Source organism: Coptis chinensis, chromosome 8 (genome assembly GCF_015680905.1).
Source record: "Coptis chinensis isolate HL-2020 chromosome 8, ASM1568090v1, whole genome shotgun sequence".
Lineage (NCBI taxonomy): Eukaryota > Viridiplantae > Streptophyta > Magnoliopsida > Ranunculales > Ranunculaceae > Coptis > Coptis chinensis.
This window is the reverse complement of record NC_141463.1, coordinates 78884924-78912038: the sequence shown is the minus strand read 5'-3', so window position 1 is coordinate 78912038 and position 27115 is coordinate 78884924. Positions and strand designations below refer to the sequence as shown.

Here is a 27115-nt window from a genome sequence, read left to right as displayed (position 1 = left end):
ATCTCATCCCGGAATATGCACAAATGCCCCGCACCCAAATACCCTCAAGTATCCATAATCAATATCTCGCCGACCATACTCTCTCTCGGATAATCACTATTCGGAGGCTTTCCGGAGACAGGTTGATCACATGCACGCGGTAGACGATTGAAGGTAGCTTAGAGTGAGATAGCATGCATCTCATCCTCTACAATTATGCGGTTCATTCTCTGCTATTCCATTCATTTGCGGTGTCTTGGGAACGGTCCGCATTTCATGACGAATCCCATGACTCGCAATACTCTTCAAATGGCCCAATATACTTTCACCCCCATTATCCGGCGAATACACTTCAACAACTTCCCAGTCTCTCTTTCCACCATCTTTGTGGAATTTCTCAAACACGCCAAGTACTTCATCCTTGGTCTTCGGACTATAGGCCCATATCTTTCTTGACGATCATCAATGAATGTCAAGAAGTACTTCCTCCCGGTGGGACTTCACTCTCATAGGACCACATAAAGTATTGCACTAGTTCAAGGACGTTGTCCTTTTTACGTGAGACGGGAATCTTTGGAAAGACACCTTTGTGTTGCTTTTCTACCAAATAGTGAGTACATGTATCTAAATGTGTACCTTTAATGTCCGCACGACCTTTTGCTTAGCAAGAACTTCCATCCCTTTTATGCCCATGTGACCACGGTCTCTAATTACCCACGATTCGGATGAAGCTTCTTCTTCCAAAAAGATTAAAACGCTTTACACAAACTAGCGTGTTTTGTAAAGAGAGCAAGTTTTTTTTCCTTCTTACGTTTTCTACAATGGAACCTCGCTTTCGGTTTCCATACCCCGTTACCAAACGAGTTTACAAAGCCATCGTCATATAATTTCCGGCCCAAATTAGGTTTAACCGTATGTCGAGGGGACATGTCGTACATCCTTGAGTGTCAAGGTGTAGCCGACATTGGTTTCTATATGAACATCTCCAATGCCTATAATCTTGAGACTCCTTTTGCCATTTTTTTGCCCATCCACTTCACCATATTCACCCGGTGTAGGTAGTGAAGAATCTCCTGACGATTGTGACGTGATAGGATGCTCAGTATCTATCACCCACTCAGATATCGACATGAGGTAATCGAGATAGCACACACCACAATCGACACACAATTCAGAACTCAGTCGCCGACTAGTGCGGTAGTATCTTTTGTGTTTCCATTCCTCGCACCATGTCTTCATGTACACGTGAGTTATTATTCCCATCCCTCTTGATTAATCCCGCGACTCATATCGAAGTGGCCTTTGGTGGCCACAATAGTAACATTGCCTCTCGCCTTAGGAGTTCTAGCTTCACCCCTAGATTTTACTGGTCATCACCTCTAGAATGAGATGGTTTTGTTTCGACCTCTCCCTCGTTTTCTCGTGAAAAGTATCTCCGGTGAGAAGTCTTTGCTTCTTGAACTCTTTCTAGTCTCCTCATTCAACAAAGGCGTGGTAGCCATTTCCATGGTAACAATTCCATCCTTGGGCGCTCCATGTAGAAACCGCTAGTGTCTCCCAACTTTCGGGTAGAGAGCCTAATAGAAACAAAGCCTCAACTTCGTCTCCCAAATTGATCTTCATCAAATGCATCGATTGATGATATTACGTACTTCATTAAGATGCTCGGACATTGAAGAACCTTTTGGTACTTCGTGGTCGCGAAACTTTTAACGACTAGCACTTTGTTTCCACCGACTTCCTCTCATACAGGTCTTCGGTTTCTTCCACCGAAGGTCGTAGTCTCTTTAGGACACATGGTGAAAGACACCGTCGTCAATCCACCGTCGAATGTATCCAATCGGCACTACGTCAAGCTTTTTCCACTCAAATTTCATCGGTCTTTTTCGGTTTTACTCCCTCATTCTCAATGGGAAGTGCCAAGTCCTTGCTATAAATTATAGCAAGTCTTCCATCTTGGCTTTCCGGATGGTGTAGTTCTTCCTATTCGGACTCATCATGCGAATGTTCACGGAATGGTCCATCTCTACAAGTTATTTAACCTCAAATCTTCTCTCAAGAATTTTCAAACACTTTTCGACCAAGATTTAGGATAACACCCCAGGCTATTCTAACCAAGGCTCTAATACCACTTGTTGGGGATTATTATACCAATACCAATCGATTCCCCACTACACGGATAACTTCGTATTTGAACACAATTCAACTCGGGACAAAATCTTAATATCAACTACAACCTTATACTAACATGCCCAAAAAAACAACTATTAACAACGGATAATAATGTAAAGCGGTAAAAGCAAACCACAACACAAAGATTTACCGTGGTTCGCCAATGATGCATACTTCCACAAGAGCGGTTCTTTATAAAGTGGGAAGGAAGATTACAATCTCTCCTTTCGGTCTCTCACCTTACTAGATCACTCTTATCTCTTTCTGTGGGTTGTATCTCGTAAAGGTTATCTCTCAATCTTGATAGCTTTCAAGATTGGGTTTCTGTCTCTTTGTTTTAGTCTGGATTCCAATCCTTCTGACTTGTTAGGTTAGGTTTTCCAAAACCTTGATTTTGGTTTTTATCTCCAAAACCAAATTTCAAGGAATCTTGTAGCAAAGGCCCACAAAATTAGACACAGCGGCGGTATCTCTTTCCATTCAATGTGGCTGCTATCAATCTTGGAGTCCGGAGCGCTGGTCGCTAGCATCTTGGAACATGAACATGACATGTCGCGATGCGAACATGCCCGATTTCTCTCCAGCTCTGTTTCCTCTCCTCATGTGAGGGATAACTCCAACATAAAAAATATGACGAGGTTAATGCATGTTTTTTTCGAGGTTAATACATGTTGGGTTGATATCAGGTCCAAAATCTAACTGGGAGATAGCACCCATTTAGCACGCAATCGAAGAGATATCTTCGCCAGAAAACTGACTGGGAGAACCCAACCCGGAGACAAATTGACTCCCAGGGCGCGGCGCAACTGATCTCCAGTAGATAGCAAAAACCAACTGCAAAAAAAATATGATTCCACCCATTTAGCACGCAAAAAATTGATTCACATTGTAGTTGATAACAAAAAGATTGAAGTGATTTTCCAATAAATATAACCAAATTTCCAAGACTACGTGAAGCTTGTCTATCCACATTCAACTCTATACATATCTACGAAACTACGACTTCCTCTTACATGTACAAGAAAATCAGGCTTTAGAGCAAGCTCCTGTCAACAACTAACCTCTTATGTTACAAAAGAAACAATAACTTGTACATTTTGTGGAACATTAATCAACAGAACGCTGACAGCAATAACAAGTTAATTGAACAAGTCAGATGTCTGCTGCTCCCAGAACTTGTAATATCTTTCTTCTTCCTGCCATGTCAATACCTCTCCTGTGAACATTCAGCCCAGCTTCTTGTGTTTATCTTAGAAGTGAAACATAGCGAATCACAGCCCTGGCCGTCTATATCTTCTTCGGCTGTAATACTTGGGAAAGAATTTAGTGTCATGGGCCTTGTCTTCCTTCTTATCAGCATTTCCTATTGATAGGGCACAATTACTAGTCCCAATGTCATGGTGGCTCTCTTTGGAATTGGAATCAGTCGCTTGCATTGACTAGAATGTTAACAAGGATCAGAACATATGCAGATAAGATGAAAATACACCAAAGTAATAATTACAAGGGGAATGCATACCATAATGACTGGAGAAACCATCTCAACCTGGGAACCTTCATCACCAGTGCTGACCCTGTCGAGAACCAATTGGTAAGAATTATGAAAAACAGAACGCTTAAAGACAAGTGGTGAATAGCCACATTAGACCAAACAAATTCAAGCTAGTTAGGGGTTATCCATCTTGCTATTTACAGTTCTCCCCAGCCATTGAAAATAGACAGCCCTATTGGAGATTCTCTAAATTGCCGTCCATGCAATGTATACAAAGAAATATTTACTTGTTTGTTTTGACATAATTTTATTGGATTTGATGTACAAATTTGGACCATGGTGGAAACATGAGAGGAGATCCAACAAATTTCATTCATTCAAGCTGATCATTGCCAACCAACTGGTGCCAACCTCAGACACAGGAAGAACCACATATCAAACGCTAGTGAAGTAATTTAAGGACATACGACAAGTAGTTCTTCATACCAAAGCAAATTTAGCAAACGTTTATTGGTTAAAACAGAAGTATGAATTAGGCATTTTGAGAAGTTTGGTTGTCTTAGTATTCCACCAACCAAATTCAGAATCAAAGCTATTTTTAAATTCAATAAACATATTGCAGAAACTTCAAAACTACAAAGAGACATGCACCTATGCAATACACCGACACCCGCCTAACAAGGGGAAAGTCTTCTTAAAAGCTGTAGTTTACAATTGAACACGTGCTTTTTAAAAATAATAAAATTGCTCAATATTATAAATAATAGCACGTCCCAATTGTTTCTACTCCTATTTTTTTCTAAAGGTTCTGTTCAATCGATCAAATCTTCTCATTGGATAAAAAATTCCGAAATTGAGTTACAAACAGCCCAAGAAGCGCAATTCACTTTAAGTTTTGAACCATGCTGTTGATCAGGATCTACTTAACTTCATAATCATTACTTCTAGGAATCTGTTCTGTTCAACAAATGTCAAGGAATAAACGTGGAAAAACTTCATTTAAATCCGTGCACCAACTTTGGGTGTCTGACATATCTGTGACGTATTTAACATGCCTGAGATACATTGATGCAAATAACAAAATTTGTGCAAGTGCTTTACTATGTCCGACACTTTGTACCCGTGTTTGATCTTCAATTTTACAGATTTTGCTTGTTGCTTACTAACAATATAAAATAAAAGAAATAAATAATAAAATGTGAAGCTGGCGCTAATGAGTTTGCTTCTATGATGAGGGCAGGAAGTAAGATTTCAAAAGGGACTTGAGGTGCAATTTGTAGCACACTTGTCTTCTCCGTTGTATAATTTAATATATTTCAATAAAATATTAGTTTTCACGAAAGAAAAAGGATGAGGTTGGAGATACTCTGACATGTCCGGAGAAACTAAGGAGGGTGACTACTGACCTTGTTTTACATAGATTCTGTTTACAATAACATTTTAAGGACCTAAAATTAAATGATCGTTTCAACATAATTTCTCCTTCTCTTCCTTTTAGTTTTTATTTCATTATAAATTTTGAAGATACTGAACTAGTCCTATACTTTTCGTGTCCCAATAAATTTTGCAGTGCTGATTGGTTAACTATAGGTGTATCTATCCCTTCACCCATGTCTTGAATTCTTAAGATGTGATCATTAATTTGATCCTTATTTCTTATCATAATGCACCTCAGATTTCTTCAATTTGTATGCAGATCTGGAAAAGAAAGGGCAATGGGGTAAGAATTGAAATCATACTCGACTGGTACTAATTCCAGCTTATCACTTCGATCATTTTGTTGTGCTACTTCAGTATTGCCTCTGTCAAAAGGGATGACCCCATTATACAGATTGAGCTCACTTCCACATCCATGCGGGTATGCTGCAATAACGAGCTAATTAGCTAGGCGAATCTAGTAGAACGTATGAGCAGATATGTTTAGTTTTGCAGAGATAGATGCACAAACCTCTTTTTGGTCCTTTTATCTTTATTGTGGCTACCATCTTTAGAATTTTTTGGCACATGGTAGTGTCCTGGAAATCCAAGAAAGTGTACTGAAGAAACTTCAATCTTTCAGAATTTGTCATTTGAGAGAATCCAAAGGATGTTGTCCATGCATGTAATACTTGAGGAATCGCAGGCAAAAGCAACCTCTCTACTCCAAATTCAGTGAGCTTCTAAAAAAAGAAAAAAGAAACATAGTCAGTATTAGGTCAGGATGACAGACATGGAAGATGTCTCCTCCAAGACACAAATGGACCAGATTTAAGGCTGTCATTGAGATCCCTTTCAGGGACAACACAGGAAGACTGCTAGAACAGAAAGATACATCAATCTAGGAGGTAAAAACAGAAAGTAAATTATTTGTGAGCACTGAGCAGAGGCGTGTAGTGAAAACAAGAAAGGAGATGAGAGCTCTATGTAGCATGTAACATTTACACACAAATTTCACAAAACCCGTGTTGAATACACGGAGACGTATCTGTGTCAGATGAGAAAATGGAACATATTAAAGGTTATATACCTCAACAATTGGTATTTCACTATTTCTCCATGCAGGATACAGATACACGTACTAAAAATAATTACCCCTGGTGATGTCATTTAGGGTGAGAAGGGCTACTGGCCTACTACACATAATAACGCCTGGTGATGTCTCCAATCCGCCAATTAGAAGTAAATGTCAAATTACACCATATTCTGCCACGCTTCAGTGGAGGGGGTACTTAAAGAAACGAAAGGTGTAGCTTTAGGAATTGTAAAAAGGAAAAGGGTCATATATAAAGTAATACCAGTTAGTAAGTATATGGTTGAGATGGATGGTATATCACTTATGGTTAACAAAGATGAGTTTTTGTAGATAATTAAAAAAAATATCATATTACCTTTTCCAACATGTTCATCAGAATGCGGCACATCCCCTGACGACGAAATTGGACACGTGTACCAACAAGGGGTACTTCTGCAACCTTTCGACCATATACTCTAAAACAAGAACATGTAACGTATTTTAGATTTATCAGTATCTAAAGAGCCAAAATAATCGACATAAAAGGAGGATGAGTACCAATAAAGTTTCTGGCACTTGAAATCATACCTAACTGTTGCAACTGAGACCAGTTCTTCCTCTTTTTCCAACAGTATAGTGTAAAATCCTCGAAAGCTAAGTCGTTTCAGTGCCGACCTACAAAATTCACAGATATGAGACAGAATGTTTGGAATTAACATATCATGGTCTTTCATAAAAGATTGAATTTAATGAAGGAGGTGATCAAGGTAGAACGAAAAAATATAGCGCCATTTCACAGAAATCCCAACCCTTGCTAACTACGACTATAAAGGGCCAGCATGATGCATGGGTCTACCTCATGTTAGACAAACAGCCCCTTTGTTATACAGTGTTGCACTTCTCTCTCCAATAGTATGGCTCTTGTAGTCAAATGGTTCTTTACATAGATTCATAGCAGTAAGTCCTGAGAGGAATAGTTGTGTGTGCCACCGCCTGAGATGTTGTTAGGCCTGCCGTGTGTGTCTAACACTCCTTTTAAACCTACGGCTATGTTTGACATAGACTATTCCATTTCTCTCTAATAGCTTTGTCCTTTGCACTGAAGTGTTAACTACTAAATAGGATACCCAAATAGCACATAATGTTACTGTGCTAAGAGTCCCTTTTTTCTGTTCCTCTTATCAAATCATGAATATATAATATGCAAGTAGAGATATGGTGGCCAACCAAGAAACAGCAGTACATGTGGAGGAGATGGACTTGGAGTATTTCATGGATGTGTGATGTGGAGGATAATGACTGGGACATGTGGCAGAGAGATGAAGGGCTGTACTCTTTAGTTTAACAATTGGAAGTGACATATCTTTTGAACCATGAGTCGGTTTTCAACAAAATTTATATCATTCAAACGCTCTTGACAAGATATATTCATTAAAACCATATACAACATCAAAAATCTAAAGAACAAGAAATATACTTTTGGTGCTTCGTAAGCAAGGTGAAGTACACCAAAGGCGCATTAAAGCATTAATGCCAAATGCATAGTGCCAGAGGAGCTGAGTTCCCCGAGGCGCTCGGGTACCCAGGTATGGCAATGTGATAAGAGGGAAACACAATACAAACCAAAAATCCCAAAAACTATAATCAGGACGTGGCCGAAATGTTAATTCCTTCCAGATATATAATAATATAATAAGCACAAACAGAGGTGTACTACCAATATAAAGAGCAAGCATGTATGTACCTATTATAAGTAAGGGATACGAAGAATTCTAGCATGGAAAATGAAGTCACACCTTTTATTGAAAAGTACATCTTTCACAATATCCTTGGTTTTTGGTTCTTTGATAGGCTCAAAACACTCGTGCATTACAGCAAGAGCAACATTAAGCTTGCTGTAATGCTCAATCATGGTAGCAGCATCAAATTTATCCCTGTCATAGTCATTTTTTGAATATTTCAATATAGTCCATGATAGACCATCAACATCCACTGAAATTGGTCTCCCCAAGAGCTTGCGAAGACCCATAAATATCTGCGGAAAGGATACTGCAATATCAATATCTAGATGATAATTCAGTATTACACAAAATCAACAACTCGTTATAGCTATAAGATCTCAGTCAATTGTTTTACTTTAAAATTCACAAATATGCCCCCAAGACGAATAAACTGTAGTGCATACACTGCATAGACAGAGTGACCAAAATTTTATACAAATGCTCTGCATAATTCATTATGTAAGGAACTAAGTTGATGTACATCATGCCCTTCAAATAGATTTTACACACAGATGAGGCATGAGGTCAATCCTTTTCTAATATTATACTTTTGCAGATGTCCATTGTAGTAATCATCTTTCTATATCAACTTAAAAACTACTTTACAATACAACTTTTGCCAGACAGCGTCCATTAGAAGGCCCCATTCAGTATATTTTATTCTGATATCACAATGAAATCCAACGTCAAACTTATATTTTCAATTTCCTACCTAGCAGTTAACCACTACTTGCATTTATCATTGCTATTTACATGCTCCTTGCTAAGAAGTCAGTGAAGAGATACAGCAAATTGTCTCAAGCAGTACATTGAATATCTTTTTTACGTACAAAGAAAGTTTATCAGTAGAGGAAAACTTCTCGAGAGGACAAAGGAACACTTGGGGTTTTGGTGAATTATGTAGAAAAATATGAGCAGTACTGCATGGTTTTAGTCCCACATCTAGTTGTTAGGAGTCCAAGTTTGTGTTCTCTCCTTATTTAGGAGAGTGAGCCCTATGTAATTGTTCACTTTGCTTAAATAAACATATCTTAGTAGTTTTATACTTGGTATTGGAGCGGGCTATTGTGTTTGGCCCAAAGGGCCTGTTGTTTACTCCACGTAACCCAAGTATGTTTGTCCACGTGTTAGTCTCAAGAAACGCCACAGGTGAGGGGGCATGTTGAGATTTTTAGTCCCACGTGTGATATGTTAAGCCATGCACAAAAATATTTAAGTCTTGGGGCCTCTCCACTTAATCACCAATTGGTTTTTAAGTTGGATGCGTATTTTTTCTGGGTTTCTCATTGTAAGTTCAAGCCTGTGTCTGTATATTTCAGCTTGTAGGGGAGTGTAACAAAATATGAGTAGTATTGTATGCTTTTAGTCCCACATCTAGTTGGTAAGAGTCCAAGTTTGTGTTCTCTCCTTATTAAGGAGAGTAAGCCCTATGTAGTTGTTCACTTTCCTTAGATAAATAGATCTTAGTAGTTTTCACTAATTACATAATATCATGTTCCTACATAGCTGTTACCCAAGAAAAAAGAAAACTGTTTGTGTTCCCTCTGAAGTCTAACAAAATTGCACTATATGAATCTTTTTTGGTCCTACCAACCATTATTGTAAAGTTATAATTAAGTCTAACTCTCAACTTTCCTTCGGCCGTTAGCTAAAAGCAAAGAAAAACACTTAACCTGCTAACCATGTAGATGCTGCTAACTGAATGTAAATGACACGTATACGCTTCATATATACGTGCAGTAAGCTACAAATGTAGGGAATGATCAGGAAAGAAAAGCAACATAAAGGTGATGAAAATGGCCTAGGTAAGATCGAACTCTCTGTGAAGAAAGAAGAAAAACAATTTAGGAAATCTTGAGTACCTTTTCACATTCTTTACAGCAAAACCAGTTTCCTTTTGGGCAACTATTCAGCTTCATCATTCTTGCTTCCCTTAAGCAACCCACATGATCTACAGAAACATTGAAAAGGTAACATAAAAAGATTTTAACATGAAAGATTTCAAAGCTCATATGTTGCAGTGTTGAACTTACATTCCTGCTCGCACTGATCACAATATAAAACTGTCTTCTCTGTGAACTGGCAAATATTTCCATCAAATTCGCTTTGGAAACATATACTGCATCGACAAGACGGACAGAACCATTTCCCTTTGGGCAAACTCTTCATATAAGAATCACATACTTCCATGAGATACTATCTAAGAATTCATGTATCAAATCAATAAATTGAAAAAAGGGAAAAGTAAAGATGCAAAACAAGGATCTCACCTCTAAATTGATGCAACTCAAGTGAAATGCAGACGGGCATTGATCACATAATAATAACGTACCCCCATAGTGACAGACAGAGCATATGCTGTCACTTTTTACGGGAGGTGGATTACTTTTGATTCTCTGATATGGCTCGGATGTGAAGCTCTTCAGCTCACTGTCCTGTACAATTTGCATCTGGCTTATTTCTAACAAAGACCGGCCATCTTCCAAAATTATATTTGCTGCTGGTCTGTGATAATTGCTTCCCGCATGAACTCCAAAGCCGGAGATACCATAAACTCTTTGGCAACAATTGCATTTAATCCCATCTCGGGTTATCTTTCCTTCGGTCTTGTGAACTTGGTCTTTTGCACTCCTATAGGACACCTTAGCCCTTGGCAACACCAAATTGCTATCTATCAGCCATGACAGAACAGTTCGAGGGGTACAGTATGAAGGATTTGACGCTACAACCTGCCGTGCCCTTTTATGTGACCGCAGCACACGAGAAGGGCAGCTACCATCCAAATTATCTCCTTTTCTGGGCAAAGCCCGAACCATCTTTCGTTTTTTCAGTTCTCGAGGACTAGGATTGTGATTCAAGGCTCGTACTGGTGGTTTAGAATATGAAGGTGCAAGGTACATTCTGTCTTGACTGGTATCTGAACTGGTGGGGCTTCTATTACTTTGAAGAGAGCTTGATGTAGAAGGATATGAACTGTCCTTTCTACTCTTTCTGGTTGCCCGAACTCCTCTGAGCTCCATATAATCAAACTCACATTCTCTAGACTGTGACAGACCAGATATTTCTGTGCAATTCTTTGCGGACAGCCAATTTGGAAGCAGTAGTACATCTTCCTCAACCTCAGTACATACTGTTGCCAAAGCGTAATTACCAGGAGTCAATAGGCCCTTGGATTTCTCACCCAAAACATTTCTGTGAGTTGGCTTGGTAAGCCTAGAGAGTCCTTCCATACACAATTCCTTGCAAGCTTTTTGCAGAGACCTAAACTCTTTGCCATGTGGTGAAGTGTAAATCTCTCCTTGCTCAATGCTGCAACAATACTTCCATCCCATAGCTATGAGAGATGTCACTGCTTTTGGACCCCAAACCTTCAAATCTGATGCACTTAGCTCACCCCCACAACACAGCTCCATCACTGCCTCTGGATTATATCCCTGTTCAACTACCATAAGCGAATGAGCATCCGCAAGTGCTCCTTTCTTTTCAGGTATGTTCCAATCGCTTTCTTTGGTCGTTGTCAAATGCAGACACACCTGAACGAGAGAATGGAAGGTCCTCCCTTTGGGAGATATATAATGAACTCTAAACGAGACAGTTGGATCTCGAATGCGCTTGACTGTCCAACCCAAATGGCAAAGATGGATCCGAGCTCTATCTCCTGTGTCCTGCAGTTTAAATCGTTTTCCTGAACAAGACTTTTCCTGTCTTATACGTAGGTAATCCACTACTGCATCAGGATAATCTTCAGCTCCAGATAGTTTCATTATCCAGGTATCTCTGTCCGAAATTGAATGGCAACCCTCGCTTATGGGCGTAAATCTCGTCGGCTTAACTCTAACCCAACTCCATTTTTTAGAATCGTGAAATAATGTTCCTTCTTGATTATATTTGATTCCTTCCATGCCATCTTCCAGGTCCTCTTTGTCTACAGCAGTAGAAGAGCTGAATTGAGCAAAAGGGCTAGGTCCAGAACATGCAGAAACACAAATGGGGTCATCACCAAAATCCATCAAGTTAACAGAATTTGGGTCAAAATCACAATTCTTCACAAGAATGTCCTCTGAAAGGCCCAAATCCTCCACATTAGAAAGTGCAAAACAGTTGGGATCATAATTACTGTAAAACCTCAAATCCTCATCTACTTGGCCTCCCAATTTAACCTCAGAAGACCTCGTGGTTCTCTTTCTTTCATAACATAAAATGCTTGAATCCTCTCTACATTTTAAGCTAGTTTCTAAAGAAGCCAATACAGGCTGGTCTTCCTCAATAGGATATTGCAAATTAACTTTACAAGGTGGAGTAGCAGCTTCTGATGTAGCGATACTCTTACTCCTTGTTCTTTTACTCGGACCCTTAATAAACTTTGCTGTAACTTCAGATTCAAACACAGCAAGTTGACACTCAGCAGCCAGGAAATAATGTTCAGAAATAACCTCTCGCACTAAATCATCCCACATTGTCGACACAAAACGAGTCCACTGCTTAACACTTGTTTTGAAAGCATCTTTTGCACTTAACTCATACCAAAGCTGTCTCACAGAAACAGTCGAAAACCACTCCTCCTCATATTTCTCAACCAACTCAAGAAATAACCAATCCCCTCTAAGTTTCCATTCTTCAATAACTTCATCCCAATCAAGTGTAACCCTTAAATTTTCAAACTTGATAGTTTCCACATCACCCATGTCAGGAAAAAACACCAACCTTTCATCTAAACCATTATCATGGTCTAAAACTACACCCTCCCACCAAGCATCATTATAAAAAGCATCTACACATAGTCCATAATGAAGACTCCAGTGACTAATTACAGATGTAGGTGGCACATGCCTTATTCTACCAACATAATTTACAGTTTCAATTAATGGTTCGCCAGAAACTTCATCTTTATTAATAAACTTATACCTCACTTCCCGAACTAGCCCATCACACTTTGTTATAACTGCTGCATGCCATGACCCTTGAAACCCATCTTCATCACTTCTCACCTACAATGTACCAAAACACAATTAGTAAAAACAGTAAAAAGAAGAAAACTTTCCAAAAAAGTTTTTTTCTTCTTTCCTCTTGCGTGTATCTTCTTTTCTTATATAGTACAAGTTTTTTACCTCGACAGTGTCATCGATGGGGAACTTTTCAATGAGTGTATCTTCTTTCCTCTTGCGTTTTTTTCTGTTTTCAGGACATGGTTGGAGTAAAGCAGCCATTAGAGAGGGGGGGTGTGTGCGTAGGATACGTTAGACAGTGGGAAGCGTAGGTTAAGAAGAAAGAGGAAATAGAAATTTGAGAGAAATTAGGGGAGTACTCAAATTTAGGGGAGTAGGGTTTTATTTTAAACCTTGGTGGCCAAGGAAGTAATCTGATTTTTTTTTTGTTAAGTTGGTGAATTTAATCAACTACTTAAATGTTACTGCAGATAATATTCGAGTACAGATTTTCTGTCATACTGTTTAGTCAATCTGTGAAAAGGTAAGTACTATTTTTAGGTGACTATTAAGGTTGTTTGGACTTTGGATGCACAAATTGGTCGAATAATTTATAATTATGGACTTCTAATTCTACAAACAGTTTAATTATTCGGCTCATTATGATTAGACACAGATTGGGTATGATAAGTAGTATACTACATATATATATATATATATATATATATATATTGTTTAATTCAACTTTGATTCCACGAAAGTTTTTCTAATTGTACTATATAAATTCTCCAGTCATACACCCAGTGCATTTTGATTCATTTTAATCTTGTCCCTCTCTCTCTCTCTTTATGATAGTTATTATTTTCCGTTAGAGATAATATATCAACTTTTCAGTTTTTCAGTACATGCACTTTGCACCTTAGATCAATACAAAATTACAAATACATTTTTTTTTTTTTTTTTTTTTTTGCTTTATAATTTACGTTGTAGGAATAGCAACCTATATAACCTATAGCATATAAATAACTTTACAGGTAAGGACTAGCAAAGTAGGTAAAACCTATAGGTGATGATACCATAGGTCTAAGGCTCGAACCCGCCAGCATCAAAGAATTATTGATCTCATTAAAACATGTTTGCCCATCAAAAAAAATTTCTACTAGTAGTATCTCTTATAACTAACCCTTAAATTCATACGGGTATTTTTTTTCCGCATAATGCCCCTGAATGAATACTTAAATAAAAACACCCATATAATATTTATGGTAAAATTTCAAATCCACGCCTCTCATTTTGAATTGTGCGCCACAATAAATGTAATTAATTAGCAATTTAATTAGCAAACAAATGAAAAGACGGTAGAGAGAGAGAGTACGTTATGACTTCTCTCTCCCAGCCTCCATTTCTCTCTTCCACGCATCTCTCTTAACTCTCCCCTCATTTGCTTTTTCCTAAAATCTACAAGCAAAAAAAAAAAAAAAAACAAACAAACAAACAAACAGAGATCCTATTGTAATAAATCCCCGCCTCTCCATGTCTCTCACTTCATCTTCTCTCCATTTCTTTCTTTTTTTCGCACAAATTCGCACCCTTCAATATGTCCAAACTCTTAGATATTGTTCCTCAAATTCCAATCCATCTCGATTTCAATTTGATTCCATTCTGATGTACAAGTAAGTACCTTAATTTGCATTTTGTTACATCTAATCTGCAATTGTTTGCCTTTCTGCCATTTAATCGATTTTATAGTTTCAATTTTCTTTAATCGATTTTGAATGATTTTTGTTTTGAATTGGTTTGTGGTTTTGATGTTTTAGTGATTTGAATTTTTTATGGTATGTGGTTTTAATCAAATATTGACTATTCACATTCTAATTGTTGTCATTTTAGTGCCTCTAATTAGTTTTGCCTTTGATACTACATCTAGATTAAATGTATGTATGAAATCTAATTTTCTTTTTTATTTGATATATATTTATAATCTGCAAATCTTGATCAATTTCTATGATCTTTCTCAGAGCAATGGAAGGATGAAGGTTAATCCATATGCTAAAGAAGAATCAGGGTTGTAATTTTTTTGGTAAGTGAACCTTCTTTCATAGTGTAATTCATCCATGAGGTTGTATGACTATGTTGATAATATATGGTGAATGGAAGTTCCTTCTTTCATAGTGTAATTCATCCATTAGGTTGTATGACTATGTTGATAATATATGGTGAATGGAAATTCATGACTCTGTCGTTTGAAGGTATTCATTCACTTATGTCCTCGCAGAAAGTGGTTACGCTTTCATTTGTTTGAGGTTCATTTAGCAATTTTAGGAGTCTGCTTCAAACATACTAAGAAAAAAAATTTGATATGACTTACGAGATGTTAGAGGTGTATCTGTATAAGAAACCTCTTACAAAGATAGTTCTCTCCTCACAAGCCTTTGTGATTTGCTCCGGTCTTCCTAGATGAGAGAAGAAAAAGGACCAATAAAGTGTATAGAAAGTACAATTGACACCTCAATCGGCTCATAGAATTCATCTGGAAAACTTGCAACAATTTTCCAGCAGTTACACAAACAAGGAGGCATCGCTTATCTGAGCCATAGGCATGCTTCATGCCTTGGAAGTTGCTGGCCCCTGACTCCGTGACTAGAATTTTAAAACAGTTAGTTAGTGAGAGATCAATGAAAAGTACCGTGTGATTATTTTGTCCATTGTCTTATTGAATTTTTAGAACGTCTCCACTTTTCAGATCGTACGGTGCAACAACAGTTTTTCTGTATATGAATACCCTAAACTTTGTTTCTTGGTTTGTATTTAATTTGTTATGTTATTTTCAGGCGATAATTGTTTTATTTTCTATCATTTTGCCCATAGATAAGCGATGTCTATGGAGCATGGGAGCAATATCTTGGGTTAGAGCATTGGCTCCGATAATGCTTTTGAAAGGACTGATACAGCGAACCAGTTCATAAATATATTCTCACTCATATTTCACAAAAGTTTGAATTGTATTTCAACTTCTGCTACTCAACCTGTTTAAGGTGTTTATAGGATAATTAAGGGGTCCTTCGTAGCATATGTAATGCTTATTCGTAACATTTGCAACAATGGGATTTTACATGTAAATCCTTGGCTCACCCATTTTACAGGAATTCAAGTCAATAGACTAAAGTTGATTTCATTTTGGATGAATATATTTGCTATTTATCACTTTAAATCTGTCTTCCAATTCGTATATAAGTCTGTTTTGACTCTTGAGAAAGTCACATGCTGCTTTTTGGATGCTTAGTATATATACTTCTGATGTGAAAGTTTAATGAATATATCTTCAAAACTTAAAATATTAAGGCTCTCGACCTGCCTTTAAGATGTGAGGAGGATTATAAATAAGTTAGTTCCCTTAATTTGTTTGTTGGCTTCTACTTAATTTATTAATTAGGTTGTTTTTCGTATGTTTCATACTTAATTATATTCTTAAACCTTAGTGTAATGGAAGGCTAGCTGCTGATTTTGTATATGATGCATTGAATTGCCATCAAACCATATATACCTACTTACTTTGCCACTGGAGTTAGCTACTATTTCATACTTTTAGCTAGGTTATTCTTTTAAGAAGGCCCTTCAGTATATATCTTGTGAGTTTGGTTTTATAATTTGTTTTCCTTTGCGGCCACTAACTCTTTTATTTTCTTTATCTCTTTCATATAATATAGCTTGAATCCGTTTTTTCATATGTTCAGAATTTCTAGATTAGTTGCAGACCACAACTTCCTACTATCTATGTGGTTTAGGTTGAAAGTTTATTCTTAATAACTTCTGAATCGAGGGACGTATGGGTTCGCTATCCTATTCTGGAGAAGTAACTGTAAGGAGGAAGAGAAATAAGACGTCCACGCGGCCTCTGTCGGAGCCATTTCCAATCAGTCATGATGTCTTGTCAGTACCATCGACGCCAATGTCCGACATTTTGAGGAACGTATCCAGTAATGAAAACGATGGTTGTAATACTGGTCTTCATAAGAAAGAGTTAATATAAACCAATTTGTTTTGAACTTCTCATGTGCGGGTCAGATGTCAATTGTTGCAATGTTGGTGATATGGATAAAAGGATGCATAGGATTATAGGAAATTTACACTTGCAGTTGGAAAAGTTTGGTACCAATATAGACAACACAATGACAAGTGACTGCCGGACTTCAGGATATTCAGATAGATTAGTAAATCAATACAAACTAAGTAAAGTAAAGCTCAGAGTGGGAGGCATTACTCGTGCGACACATACCAACCGTTTGCGGATGATACTGTGTTGTTGAATTTGAAGCTTTCTTGCTCTCTGGATGCTCAGTCATAAAAAAGGTGAATCTTCAGGTGATCCCTTATTCACTCTGTCAAATTTTGAAATGGAATACAAAATTGGAAAAGGTCTCCTAGTACAATTTCAAAAGATGGTCATCTTTCTAGGTGTGAGATTAAGTTTGAGTTTCTAACTCCAGCAATTGAAAATTTCTTTTGACTTTTTAAGGTATCTATATAATGATTATGATTGCATTGCTATGTGCCAAAAATGTTGAGATCCTAGCCATGTTATAGTAGTTTTCAGATTTTATGGCCATTCCGAGTAGGTTGAATGGGTCCCTTGTCTAATTTCTTTATGGATATTGGCATTACCTATATTAATCCCAATTTATTAGACAGCTGAGGAACACGACCTTTTATATGCCAAATTCCGAAAGTTTCACGCAAATATAATTTATCTTCTCAATAATTTTTTATTGCATTATGATGAAAAAGATCTATAAATCTTAGCAAATCTTTTGCTTGAATATTTTCTGGGTTTAGGATACAATGGACATTGATAACACTTCAAAACCAGTGTTTGGTTTGCAAGGAGTCCTATGGAAGGATTTCTCTGGAGGAAGCTTTAGTCTCAGGAAGAAGGGGTCTTCGAAAAACAAGATGCCTGGAGATGGTGAGTTGGGAAGAAAACAGACAAGTCGGAGCCTGTTCGTAAGAGCAGGTGTGTCCCCAAGCGGCATGTGTTAGATGAACAATTTGATGATGGTGTTAATGATGAGGAAATTCGCTATCTTGAGAAACTCAGGAGTCTTAAGGTTACTTCTGATTGTGACTTCAATTATGAGATGGTGAGGATAAGCATCAAAGGAAGGTTTTAAGATCAGATGGTAAGAAGTCAAGGTCAGAAAGACAATATGAGAATAAGGATCTTGTGGAAGAAGAACTTATATCAGACATTTTACAAAAGGATTCTATTTATTCATCAATTGAGGCGAAAAAGGAAATGTCTCTTACAAGACGTCAACGAGCGCTTCAGTCGGGCAAAGATGCATCGACAAGTTTGATTGAATTCCCAAATGGGTTGCCTCCTACTCCACCTACAAGTAACAATTTTTAACCTTTCTTTTGTCGTCCTTTGAATTTTCTTAGATGAACCTGTTGGTTTCCCATTAAGCTTCTCTATTTTTTTTGGTTATTGGGTGAGCAAAGCATAAAGAAAAGCTTACTGAAGTGGAGCAACAGCTGAAAAAGGCAGAGGTTGCTCAAAGACGTAGAGTGCAAGTAGCGAAGGCGGCTAAGGAGTCTTAGGTTAATTTGTCTATTATTTATGTATAACATCTTCTATAATTTGTATTTCCCAATATTTCCTTAAGTGTCAACCTCTAGAATTCTAAGTGAACAAATGATTAACTAGGGGCTTTTTCGGCTGAGGCTATTAGGAAAATACTGGGTCAAGATTCGAATAGGAAAAACTGAGAAGATAAGCTAAAGAAGCGTTGCGATGAGTTAGCATAGGTACAGAGGCCTATTGAAAATTTTAATCTTTGTGTTAAAAATTATTGTCGGGTATCTACAGCCCTTTGTTTATGCCATCAATATTTTTTTCTTGCTGACAGGAGAAGGCTGCCAATGCATGGACACTTCCACCAAATACTATTAGATGGGTCATTCGTCCTACTGGGACAATTGTTAGATTCTCAGAAGATGTTGGCTTACCAAGTACTTAGCTCAAAGCCTTGCAGGTGAAAATCCCTCCAGGCTTCATGTTCGTGGGATCAAAATTGAGACATGATATGCCTATCCCCATCTCTAAACTATATACACATTACATTCTTTTACAAAATTGATGAGGTATTTGGCTTGGACTTTCAGTTACCCACCTCCTCGTGAAAAATGTGCTGGTTCTTCCTGCACCAATCCATATGTATATCGAGATTCCAAGTCAGAGCTTCCATTGTGCAGTCTCAAGTGCTACAGAGCAATACATGAAAGCCAACACCTTGACGCGAGGGATTAATTTATGCTACTTAAAACTTCATCAAGGAAAAGCAGTTGACTGGAGCCTCTGAGATAGTATGTAGTAAGTCGGTATTTACCAATATATATAGTAATTGTAGTGTTTAATTCTCACAGGACGCACTGGATGGGCATGCTGGGGAGTGATGCGAAGGGTCTTATCGGTTTCGTGCGTTCACTGATGTACTTGATTTGGGTGTCATTCTCGTATCTAAAGTTGCTCTATAAGATTCATTCAAGGATGTACCTTGTATATGCATATTGCCATTTCAGCATGTCTATTTAGAAGGTGGGGAAAAAAATTATTTGTAATACTAGTCAAATTGTGAACATTAAGAAAACATTAATGATTAGTATTCACGTCATTTGTATTTTAATTATAGTCAATGACCCTTTAAGGTGTCTGTTGTAGTTAAGGAAAGTCCGCACCTTACAGATTGCTTATTTAGTAGAAGTTTTATTATTATTACTACTATTATTATTATTTTATGTCTATGGAACGGAGGGGGCAATTACAATCTTTTCTCGTCAAATTTAGAGGAAACAATTATTCTTCGTGCCTATGTTTGCCATGTCGTCAAGACTTTAATTCAATTTAGAGCTTATGATGGACAATTGTATTTTTTTACTTTTTATGAACTTACACAGTATTATTTAATTGTGTTCCACCTCTAAAACCACGTAACATTTTTTCTAAGATTATATATGTCGCCACTCTGTGAACACACGGTCATATTTGAATTTTTTTTGTATGTACATGCAGATATATGGTATGACGGTATTTAACGGCTTCCATCTTCCATATTCTTTTAGCATGCCAGTTTCGGAAGCTAATGAATAGAGTATGCTAACATAATTTCATAAAAATGAAATGTAGACACCGATATTATATTCAAATACAAATACCTGCCAACATTATCTATTCGCCATCCAAGTGCAGAGCACGTGCATATAAAAGTTACACTCTTTTATAAGATAATAATTATCTTTATCGATTTTTTTTTGTGGGCTCTTAGATTATAGAAATGTGAGTCATCCTTCCCAATGCTTGGACTAAAAAATTGTGGGAACTTTATCGCCTTCCCCTATATAGTTAGGGCCTTAGTATGTAAAACGACGTTTTATATGATCTCCACTGCTTGGATCAGAGGATATTAAATGATCTTTAACAAAAAAAAACTTAGGGGAACTTTATCGCTTTCCCTTCTATGGCTAGGGCCTTGGTATGTCAAACGACGTTTTACATGATTATGCTCTCTAGTGCTTGGACCAAAGGATGTCAAAAGATCTTTCACAAAAAAGCTTTGGGGAACTTTATCGCCTTCTCCTCTATGGCTAGGGCCTTGGTATGTAAAACGACGGTTTACAATATCAGGCTCTCCACTGCTTGGACCGGAGGGTGTCAAAGGATCTTTCACAAAAAAACTTGGGGATACTTTATTGCCTTCCCCTCTATGGCTAGGGCCTTGGTATGTCAAACGACGTTTTACATGATCATGCTCTCCACTGCTTGGACAAGAAGGTGTCAAAGGATCTTCAACAAAAAAACTTGGGGGGACTTTATTGCCTTCCCCTCTATGGCTAGGGCCTTGGTATGTCAAACGACGTTTTACATGATCATGCTCTCCACTGCTTGGACAGGAGGGCGTCGAAGGATCTTTCACAAAAAAACTTGGGAGGACTTTATTGCCTTCCCCTCTATGGCTAGGGCCTTAGTATGTCAAACGACGTTTTACATGATCATGCTCTCCACTGCTTAGACCGGAGGGCGTCGAAGGATCTTTCACAAAAAAACTTGGGAGGACTTTATTGCCTTCCCCTCTATGGCTAGGGCCTTAGTATGTCAAACGACGTTTTACATGATCATGCTCTCCACTGCTTGAACCAGAGGGTGTCAAAGGATCTTTAAAAAAAACTTGGAGTAAGATGGTGTACTGCCCACTCTGGCTTCTTGTATGAATTAGCTCCATCTTCAAGAATTTGGGCTGCACAAATTTGGAATGTTATGAATATAGTGAGGATGGTGAGGTTGAAGATGAATGTGTGAGATTTGGAGAAGCTGATAGCCATGGCCCTAGTTATGTATGTCAAGAAGGATGGTGGCAGGGCTGAGGAGTGCATAATGTTTAGCGGGTTTCTATACTTGGTCGGACAAATTGTATACACTTGGTTTAGCTCCTTAGATTTAGGAGCTACTATTCTCATTAATAGCTCTCCAACACAAGCCAGGCTCTTTTGCTTATCATAGTAGAGCTCTAATTACCTCATTATTATTCAAAGTCAAAGGCAGTTGATAAATGGCTTAACCTGAATTAGTTCTAACAGAGTAGAAGACTGAGTAACAGTATTTGTTTAATTTTATCTTATTACTATTTTTTTCGAAAGTGTTTTTCCTAATTTTTCAGAAAAAAGATCTCTTAAGAGTTATGATCATAATTGTGATTAGTCCCTCGCTGCATACTATCTTCAATTAGATTTTTACATATTGGCCTTTTTTTTCCGTTACAAATTAAGTATGTACAACACCTCAGCTTATATTTACTATATATCTAAAATCTAATTGAAATGGAGCACGGTTTGAAATGAGCAATGTTTCAATTGGTTAGGAGCAATTCGGTTATTTTTCAATCAATATTTTGAGTGGGCTGGGATTAAGATCTAGTGATTTCCAAGATTTAATGAAACAATGGAATATATGCTACTTCAATCTTACAAATAATAAGCCTAATAATTAATCGTTTCAATATAATGATTTTTTATATGAAATCAATGTCAACACTTAAACATATCTGAGACCATTCTTAGGATCAATCGACCTATATAATAATACATTGATGTGAGGGTAGTTTTTTTGTCCTTAATCTACATATAAAATTGTATTATCTAAAAAAAAAAAAAAAAAAAAAAAATCCCAGATAATCCCTACTAGTAATAGTATCTCCTATAATGAACCTTGACTCCTAAATTCATCTGGGTATTTTTCTTACGCATAATACCCCTAAATGAAAAATTAAATAAACATACCCAAATGCCATTTATAAGGACTGCTTGGTCTTTTTCGCTTTTATGAATTTTCTTGTGCCCATATTATCCTTAAATCAAAGTATTGCTTATCACCTTAGACAAGATTAATTGGTCATTCCATGTGTTGGTGAATAAAAAAAACAAATCCACGCATCATTTGAATTGTACACGCTCCATAAGTTCCAACATTAATTATCTTAAATACCAAACATTAAAAGAAAACCCTTTCGAATGGAGGGGGCAATTACATATACTATATTTTTTCGTCAAATTTAGAGGAAACAATTATTCTTCGTGCCTATGTTTACCATGTCGTCAGGACTTCAATTAAACTTAGAACTTATGATGTACAATTGCATTTTTTTTTACTTTTTATGAACTTACACAGTCTTATCTAATTGTGTTCCACACTTCCAAGTTTCACCTCTAAAACCACGTAACATTTTTTCAAAGATTATATATGTCACCACTCTGTTAACACACGATCATATTTGAATTTATTTTGTATGTACATGCAGATATATGGTATGACAGTATTTAACGGCTTCCATCTTCCATATCCATTTAGCATGCCAGTTTCGGAAGCTAATGAACTTAGTATGCTAATATAATTTCATAAAAATGAAATGTAGACACGGATATTATATTCAAATACAAATACCTGTCAACATTATCTATTTGCCATCCATGTGCAGAGCACGTGCATATAAAAGTTACACTCTTTTATAAGATAATAACTATCTTTATCGAAAAAAAAAAAATTTATGGGAACTTAGATTATAGAAATGTGAGTCATCCTTCCTAATGCTTGGACTAAAAAATTGTGGGAACTTTATCGCCTTCCCCTATATAGTTAGGGCCTTGGTATGTCAAACGACGTTTTACATGATAATGCTCTCCAGTGCTTGGACCAGAGGGTGTCAAAAGATCTTTGACAAAAAAACTTGGGGGAACTTTATCGCCTTCTCCTCTATGGCTAGGGCCTTGGTATGTCAAACGACGTTTACATGATCAGGCTCTCCACTGCTTGGACCGGAGGGTGTCAAAGGATCTTTCACAAAAAAATTTGGGGGGACTTTATTGCCTTTTCCCCTATGGCTAGGGCCTTGGTATGTTAAACGACGTATTACGTGATCATGCTCTCCACTGCTTCGACTGGATGGTGTCAAAGGATCTCTCTCAAAAAAACTTGGGGGGACTTTATTGCCTTCCCCTCTATGGCTAGGGCCTTGATATGTCAAACGATGTTTTACATGATCATACTCTCCACTGCTTGGACCGGAGGCTGTCAAAGGATCTTTCACAAAAAAACTTGAAGTAAGATAGTGTACTGCCCTCTCTGGCTTCTTGTATGAATTAGCTCCATCTTCAAGAATTTGAGCTGCACAAATTTGGAATGTTATGAATATAGTGACGATGGTGAGGTTGAAAATGAATGTGTGAGATTTGGAGAAGTTGATAGCCATGGCCCTAGTTATGTACGTCAAGAAGGATGGTGGTAGGATTGAGGAGTGCATAATGTTTAGCGGGTGTATATACTTGGTCAGACAAATTGTATACACTTGGTTTAGCTCCATAGATTTAGGAGCTACTATTCTCATTAATAGCTCTCCAACACAAGCTAGGCTCTTTTGTTTATCTTAGTAGAGCTCAAATTACGTCATTATTGTTCAAAGTCAAAGGCAGTTGATAAATGGCTTCACGTGAATTAGTTCTAACAGTGTATCAGACCGTGTAACAGTATTTGTTTAATTTTATCTTATTGCTATTTTTTTCGAAAGTGTTTTTTCTAATTTTTCAGAAAAAAGATATCCCAGGAGTTATGATCATAATTGCGATTAGTCCCTTGCTGTATCATATCTTCAATTAGATTTTTACATATTGGCCTTTTTTTTTCCGTTACAAATTAAGTATGTACAACACGTCAGCTTATATTTACTATAGATCTAAAATCTCATTGAAATGAACCACGGTTTGAAATGAGCAATGTTTCAATTAGTAAGGAGCAATTCAGTTATTTTTCAATCAATATTTTGACTGGGCCGGGATTAAGATCTAGTGATTTCCAAGATTTAAAGAAACAATGGAATATATGCTACTTCAATCTCACAAATAATAAGCCTAATAATTAATCGTTTCAATATAATGATTTTTTATATGAAATCAATGTAAACACTTAAACACATCTGAGACCATTCTTAGGATCTATCGACCTATATAATAATACATTGATGGGAGGGTAGTTTTTTTGTCCTTAATCTACATATAAAATTGTATTATAAAAAAAAAAAAAAAAAAAAAAAAAAAATCTACAGATAATCTCTACTAGTAGTATCTTCTATAATGAACCTTGACTCCTAAATTCATCTGAGTATTTTCCTTACGTATAATACCCCTAAATGAAAAATTAAATAAACATACCCAAATGTTGTTTATAAGGACTACTTGGTCTTTTTCGCTTTTGTGAATTTTTTGGTGCCCATATTATCCTTAAATCAAAGTATTCCTTATCACCTTAGACAAGAGTAATTGGTCATTTCATGTGTTGGTGAACAAAAAAAACAAATCCACGCATCATTTGAATTGTACGCACCATAAGTACCAACATTAATTATAATAAATACCAAACATTAAAAGAAAACCTTTTCGAACGGAGGGGGCAATTACATATACTATCTTTTTTCGTCAAATTTAGAGGAAACAATTATTCTTCGTGCCTATGTTTACCATGTCTTCAGGACTTCAATTCAACTTATGGAGAATTGCTTTTTTTTTCACTTTTTATGAACTTACACAGTATTATCTAATTGTATTCCACACTTCCAAGTTCCACCTCTAAAACCACGTAACATTTTTTCTAAGATTATATATGTCGCCACTCTATGAACACACGGTCATATTTGAATTTTTTTTGTATGTATAGGCAGATATATGGTATGACGGTATTTAACGACTTCCATCTTCCATATTCTTTTAGCATGCCAGTTTCGGAAGCTAATGAACTGAGTATGCTAATATAATTTCATAATAAAAATGAAATGTAGACACCGATATTATATTCAAATACAAATACCTACCAACATTATCTATTTGCCATCCATGTGTAGAGCATGTGCATTTTGCTAGTGCATATAAAAGTTACACTCTTTTTTAAGATATTAACTATCTTTAAAAAAAAAAAAAAAAAAAAAAAATTGTGGGTTCTTAGATTATTGAAATGTGAGTCATCCTTCCCAATGGTTGGACTAAAAAATTCTGGGAACTTTATCGCCTTCCCCTATATAGTTAGGGCCTTCGTGTGTTGAACGACGTTTTATATGATCTCCACTGCTTGGACCGGAGGATATTAAATGATCTTTCACAAAAAACTTGGGGGAACTTTTGTTGGGAGATTTCACTAGAAAGTCACACCTCAATCTAGTTACTTTCTATCCTAAATGATTTCAACTTGGAGCTTACACCAAGGAAATCACCCACCCAAGACTTTGGTAGTTATCACAACAAACTCAACAAGCAAACCCACTACTTTATCATCACAATCATAGCAAACAATAAATATGGAAGTAAATGCAAAGAGACACAAAGATTTAAGGTGGTTCGGTAAATATTACCTACGTCCACACAAGACATGAGTTTCCTTTATAGTAAAGATTAGAGAGTTTACAATAGATAACAAGAATCAAGAACAAGATGCCTCACTCAAACCCAAGCTCAATAGAGCTCCCACTAATCCCATGAAATGAATCTCTCAAAGTTGTCTCAAAACCCTATTCTATTTCCTTTATATAGGTACACATAGAAAAATGTGAGAAAATGGGCTTCGGGCCGAAATAACAAAAAATCATGGAAAATTTCAGAAGGCATGAGCGCAGGGAGCCCCTTGGATAAGGCGTGGTCGAGCGCAGGTCGCGCCCCCTTCGTTACCAACTTCCAGTAACTTTCGAAAGCATGAGCGCGGGGTGCGCCTTTTACAAGGCCAACTATAGCGCAAGTCGCACCCCTTTCTCCAAACAGAAAACAGTGAACGCGGCATCATACACCGGAGCAAAACTCGACGGTACCACAAACCCAACAATTTTATCTCCTTCCCCTCTATGGCTAGGGCCTTGGTATGTCAAACGATGTTTTACATGATTATGTTCTCCAGTGCTTGGACCAGAGGGTGTCAAAAGATCTTTCACAAAAAAAATTGGGGGAACTTTATCGCCTTCTCATCTATGGCTAGGGCCTTGGTATGTCAAACGACGTTTTACATGATCAGGCTCTCCAATGCTTCGATCGAAGGGTGTCAAAGGATCTTTCACAAAAAAACTTGGGGGGACTTTATTGCCTTCCCATCTATGGCTAGGGCCTTGGTATGTCAAACGACGTTTTACATGATCATGCTCTCCACTGCTTGGACCGGAGGGTGTCAAAGGATCTTTCACAAAAAAACTTGAAGTAAGATGGTGTACTGCCATCTCTGGCTTCTTGTATGAATTAGCTCCATCTTCAAGAATTTGAGATGCACAAATTTGGAATGTTATGAATATAGTGAGGATGGTGAGGTTGAAGATGAATGTGTGAGATTTGGAGAAGCTGATACTCTGATAGCCATGGCCTAGTTATGTACGTCAGAAAGGATGGTGGCAGGACTGAAGAGTGTATAATGTTTAGCGGGTTTATATACTTTGTCGGACAAATTGTATACACTTGGTTTAGCTCCTTAGATTTAGGAGCTACTATTCTCATTAATAGCTCTCCAACATAAGCCAGGCTCTTTTGCTTATCATAGTAGAGCTCAAATTACCTCATTATTGTTCAAAGTCAAAGGCCGTTGATAAATGGCTTCACCTGAATTAGTTCTAACATAGTAGCAGACCAAGTAACATTATTTGTTTAATTTTATCTTATTACTATTTTTTTCGAAAGTGTTTTTCCTAATTTATTGGCCTTTTTAGATTTA

General features: G+C 37.1%; 1 protein-coding gene and 1 pseudogene across 1 annotated transcript; one reads left to right on the top strand and one right to left on the bottom strand.

Annotated features, from left to right (window-relative positions):
* Positions 1–3056: 3056 nt before the first annotated feature.
* LOC147483287 (uncharacterized) lies at positions 3057–13274 on the bottom strand. Its single transcript, XM_086577532.1, has 11 exons — positions 13024–13274; positions 10186–12903; positions 9949–10078; positions 9778–9866; positions 7931–8169; positions 6723–6809; positions 6511–6610; positions 5592–5802; positions 5383–5506; positions 3671–3725; positions 3057–3590 (listed from the first exon to the last, which is right to left on the bottom strand). Exons 1-11 carry the CDS (start codon positions 13120–13122, stop codon positions 3423–3425), a joined length of 4020 nt encoding a protein of 1339 aa, XP_086433658.1. The 5' UTR covers positions 13123–13274; the 3' UTR covers positions 3057–3422.
* Positions 13275–17679: 4405 nt separating this feature from the next.
* On the top strand, positions 17680–19186 carry LOC147483286 (uncharacterized; annotated as a pseudogene).
* The last annotated feature ends 7929 nt before the right edge of the window (positions 19187–27115 follow it).

Coding starts and splice junctions, on each gene's coding strand:
- LOC147483287 (XM_086577532.1), bottom strand. CDS start 13,122: ATGGCTGCTTTACTCCAACCATGTCCTGAAAACAGAAAAAAACGCAAG. Junction 9,867..9,948: donor TGATCAGTGCGAGCAGGAAT/GTAAGTTCAACA, acceptor ATGTTTCTGTAG/ATCATGTGGGTTGCTTAAGG. Junction 3,726..5,382: donor CTGGAATTAGTACCAGTCGA/GTATGATTTCAA, acceptor GGTTCTCGACAG/GGTCAGCACTGGTGATGAAG.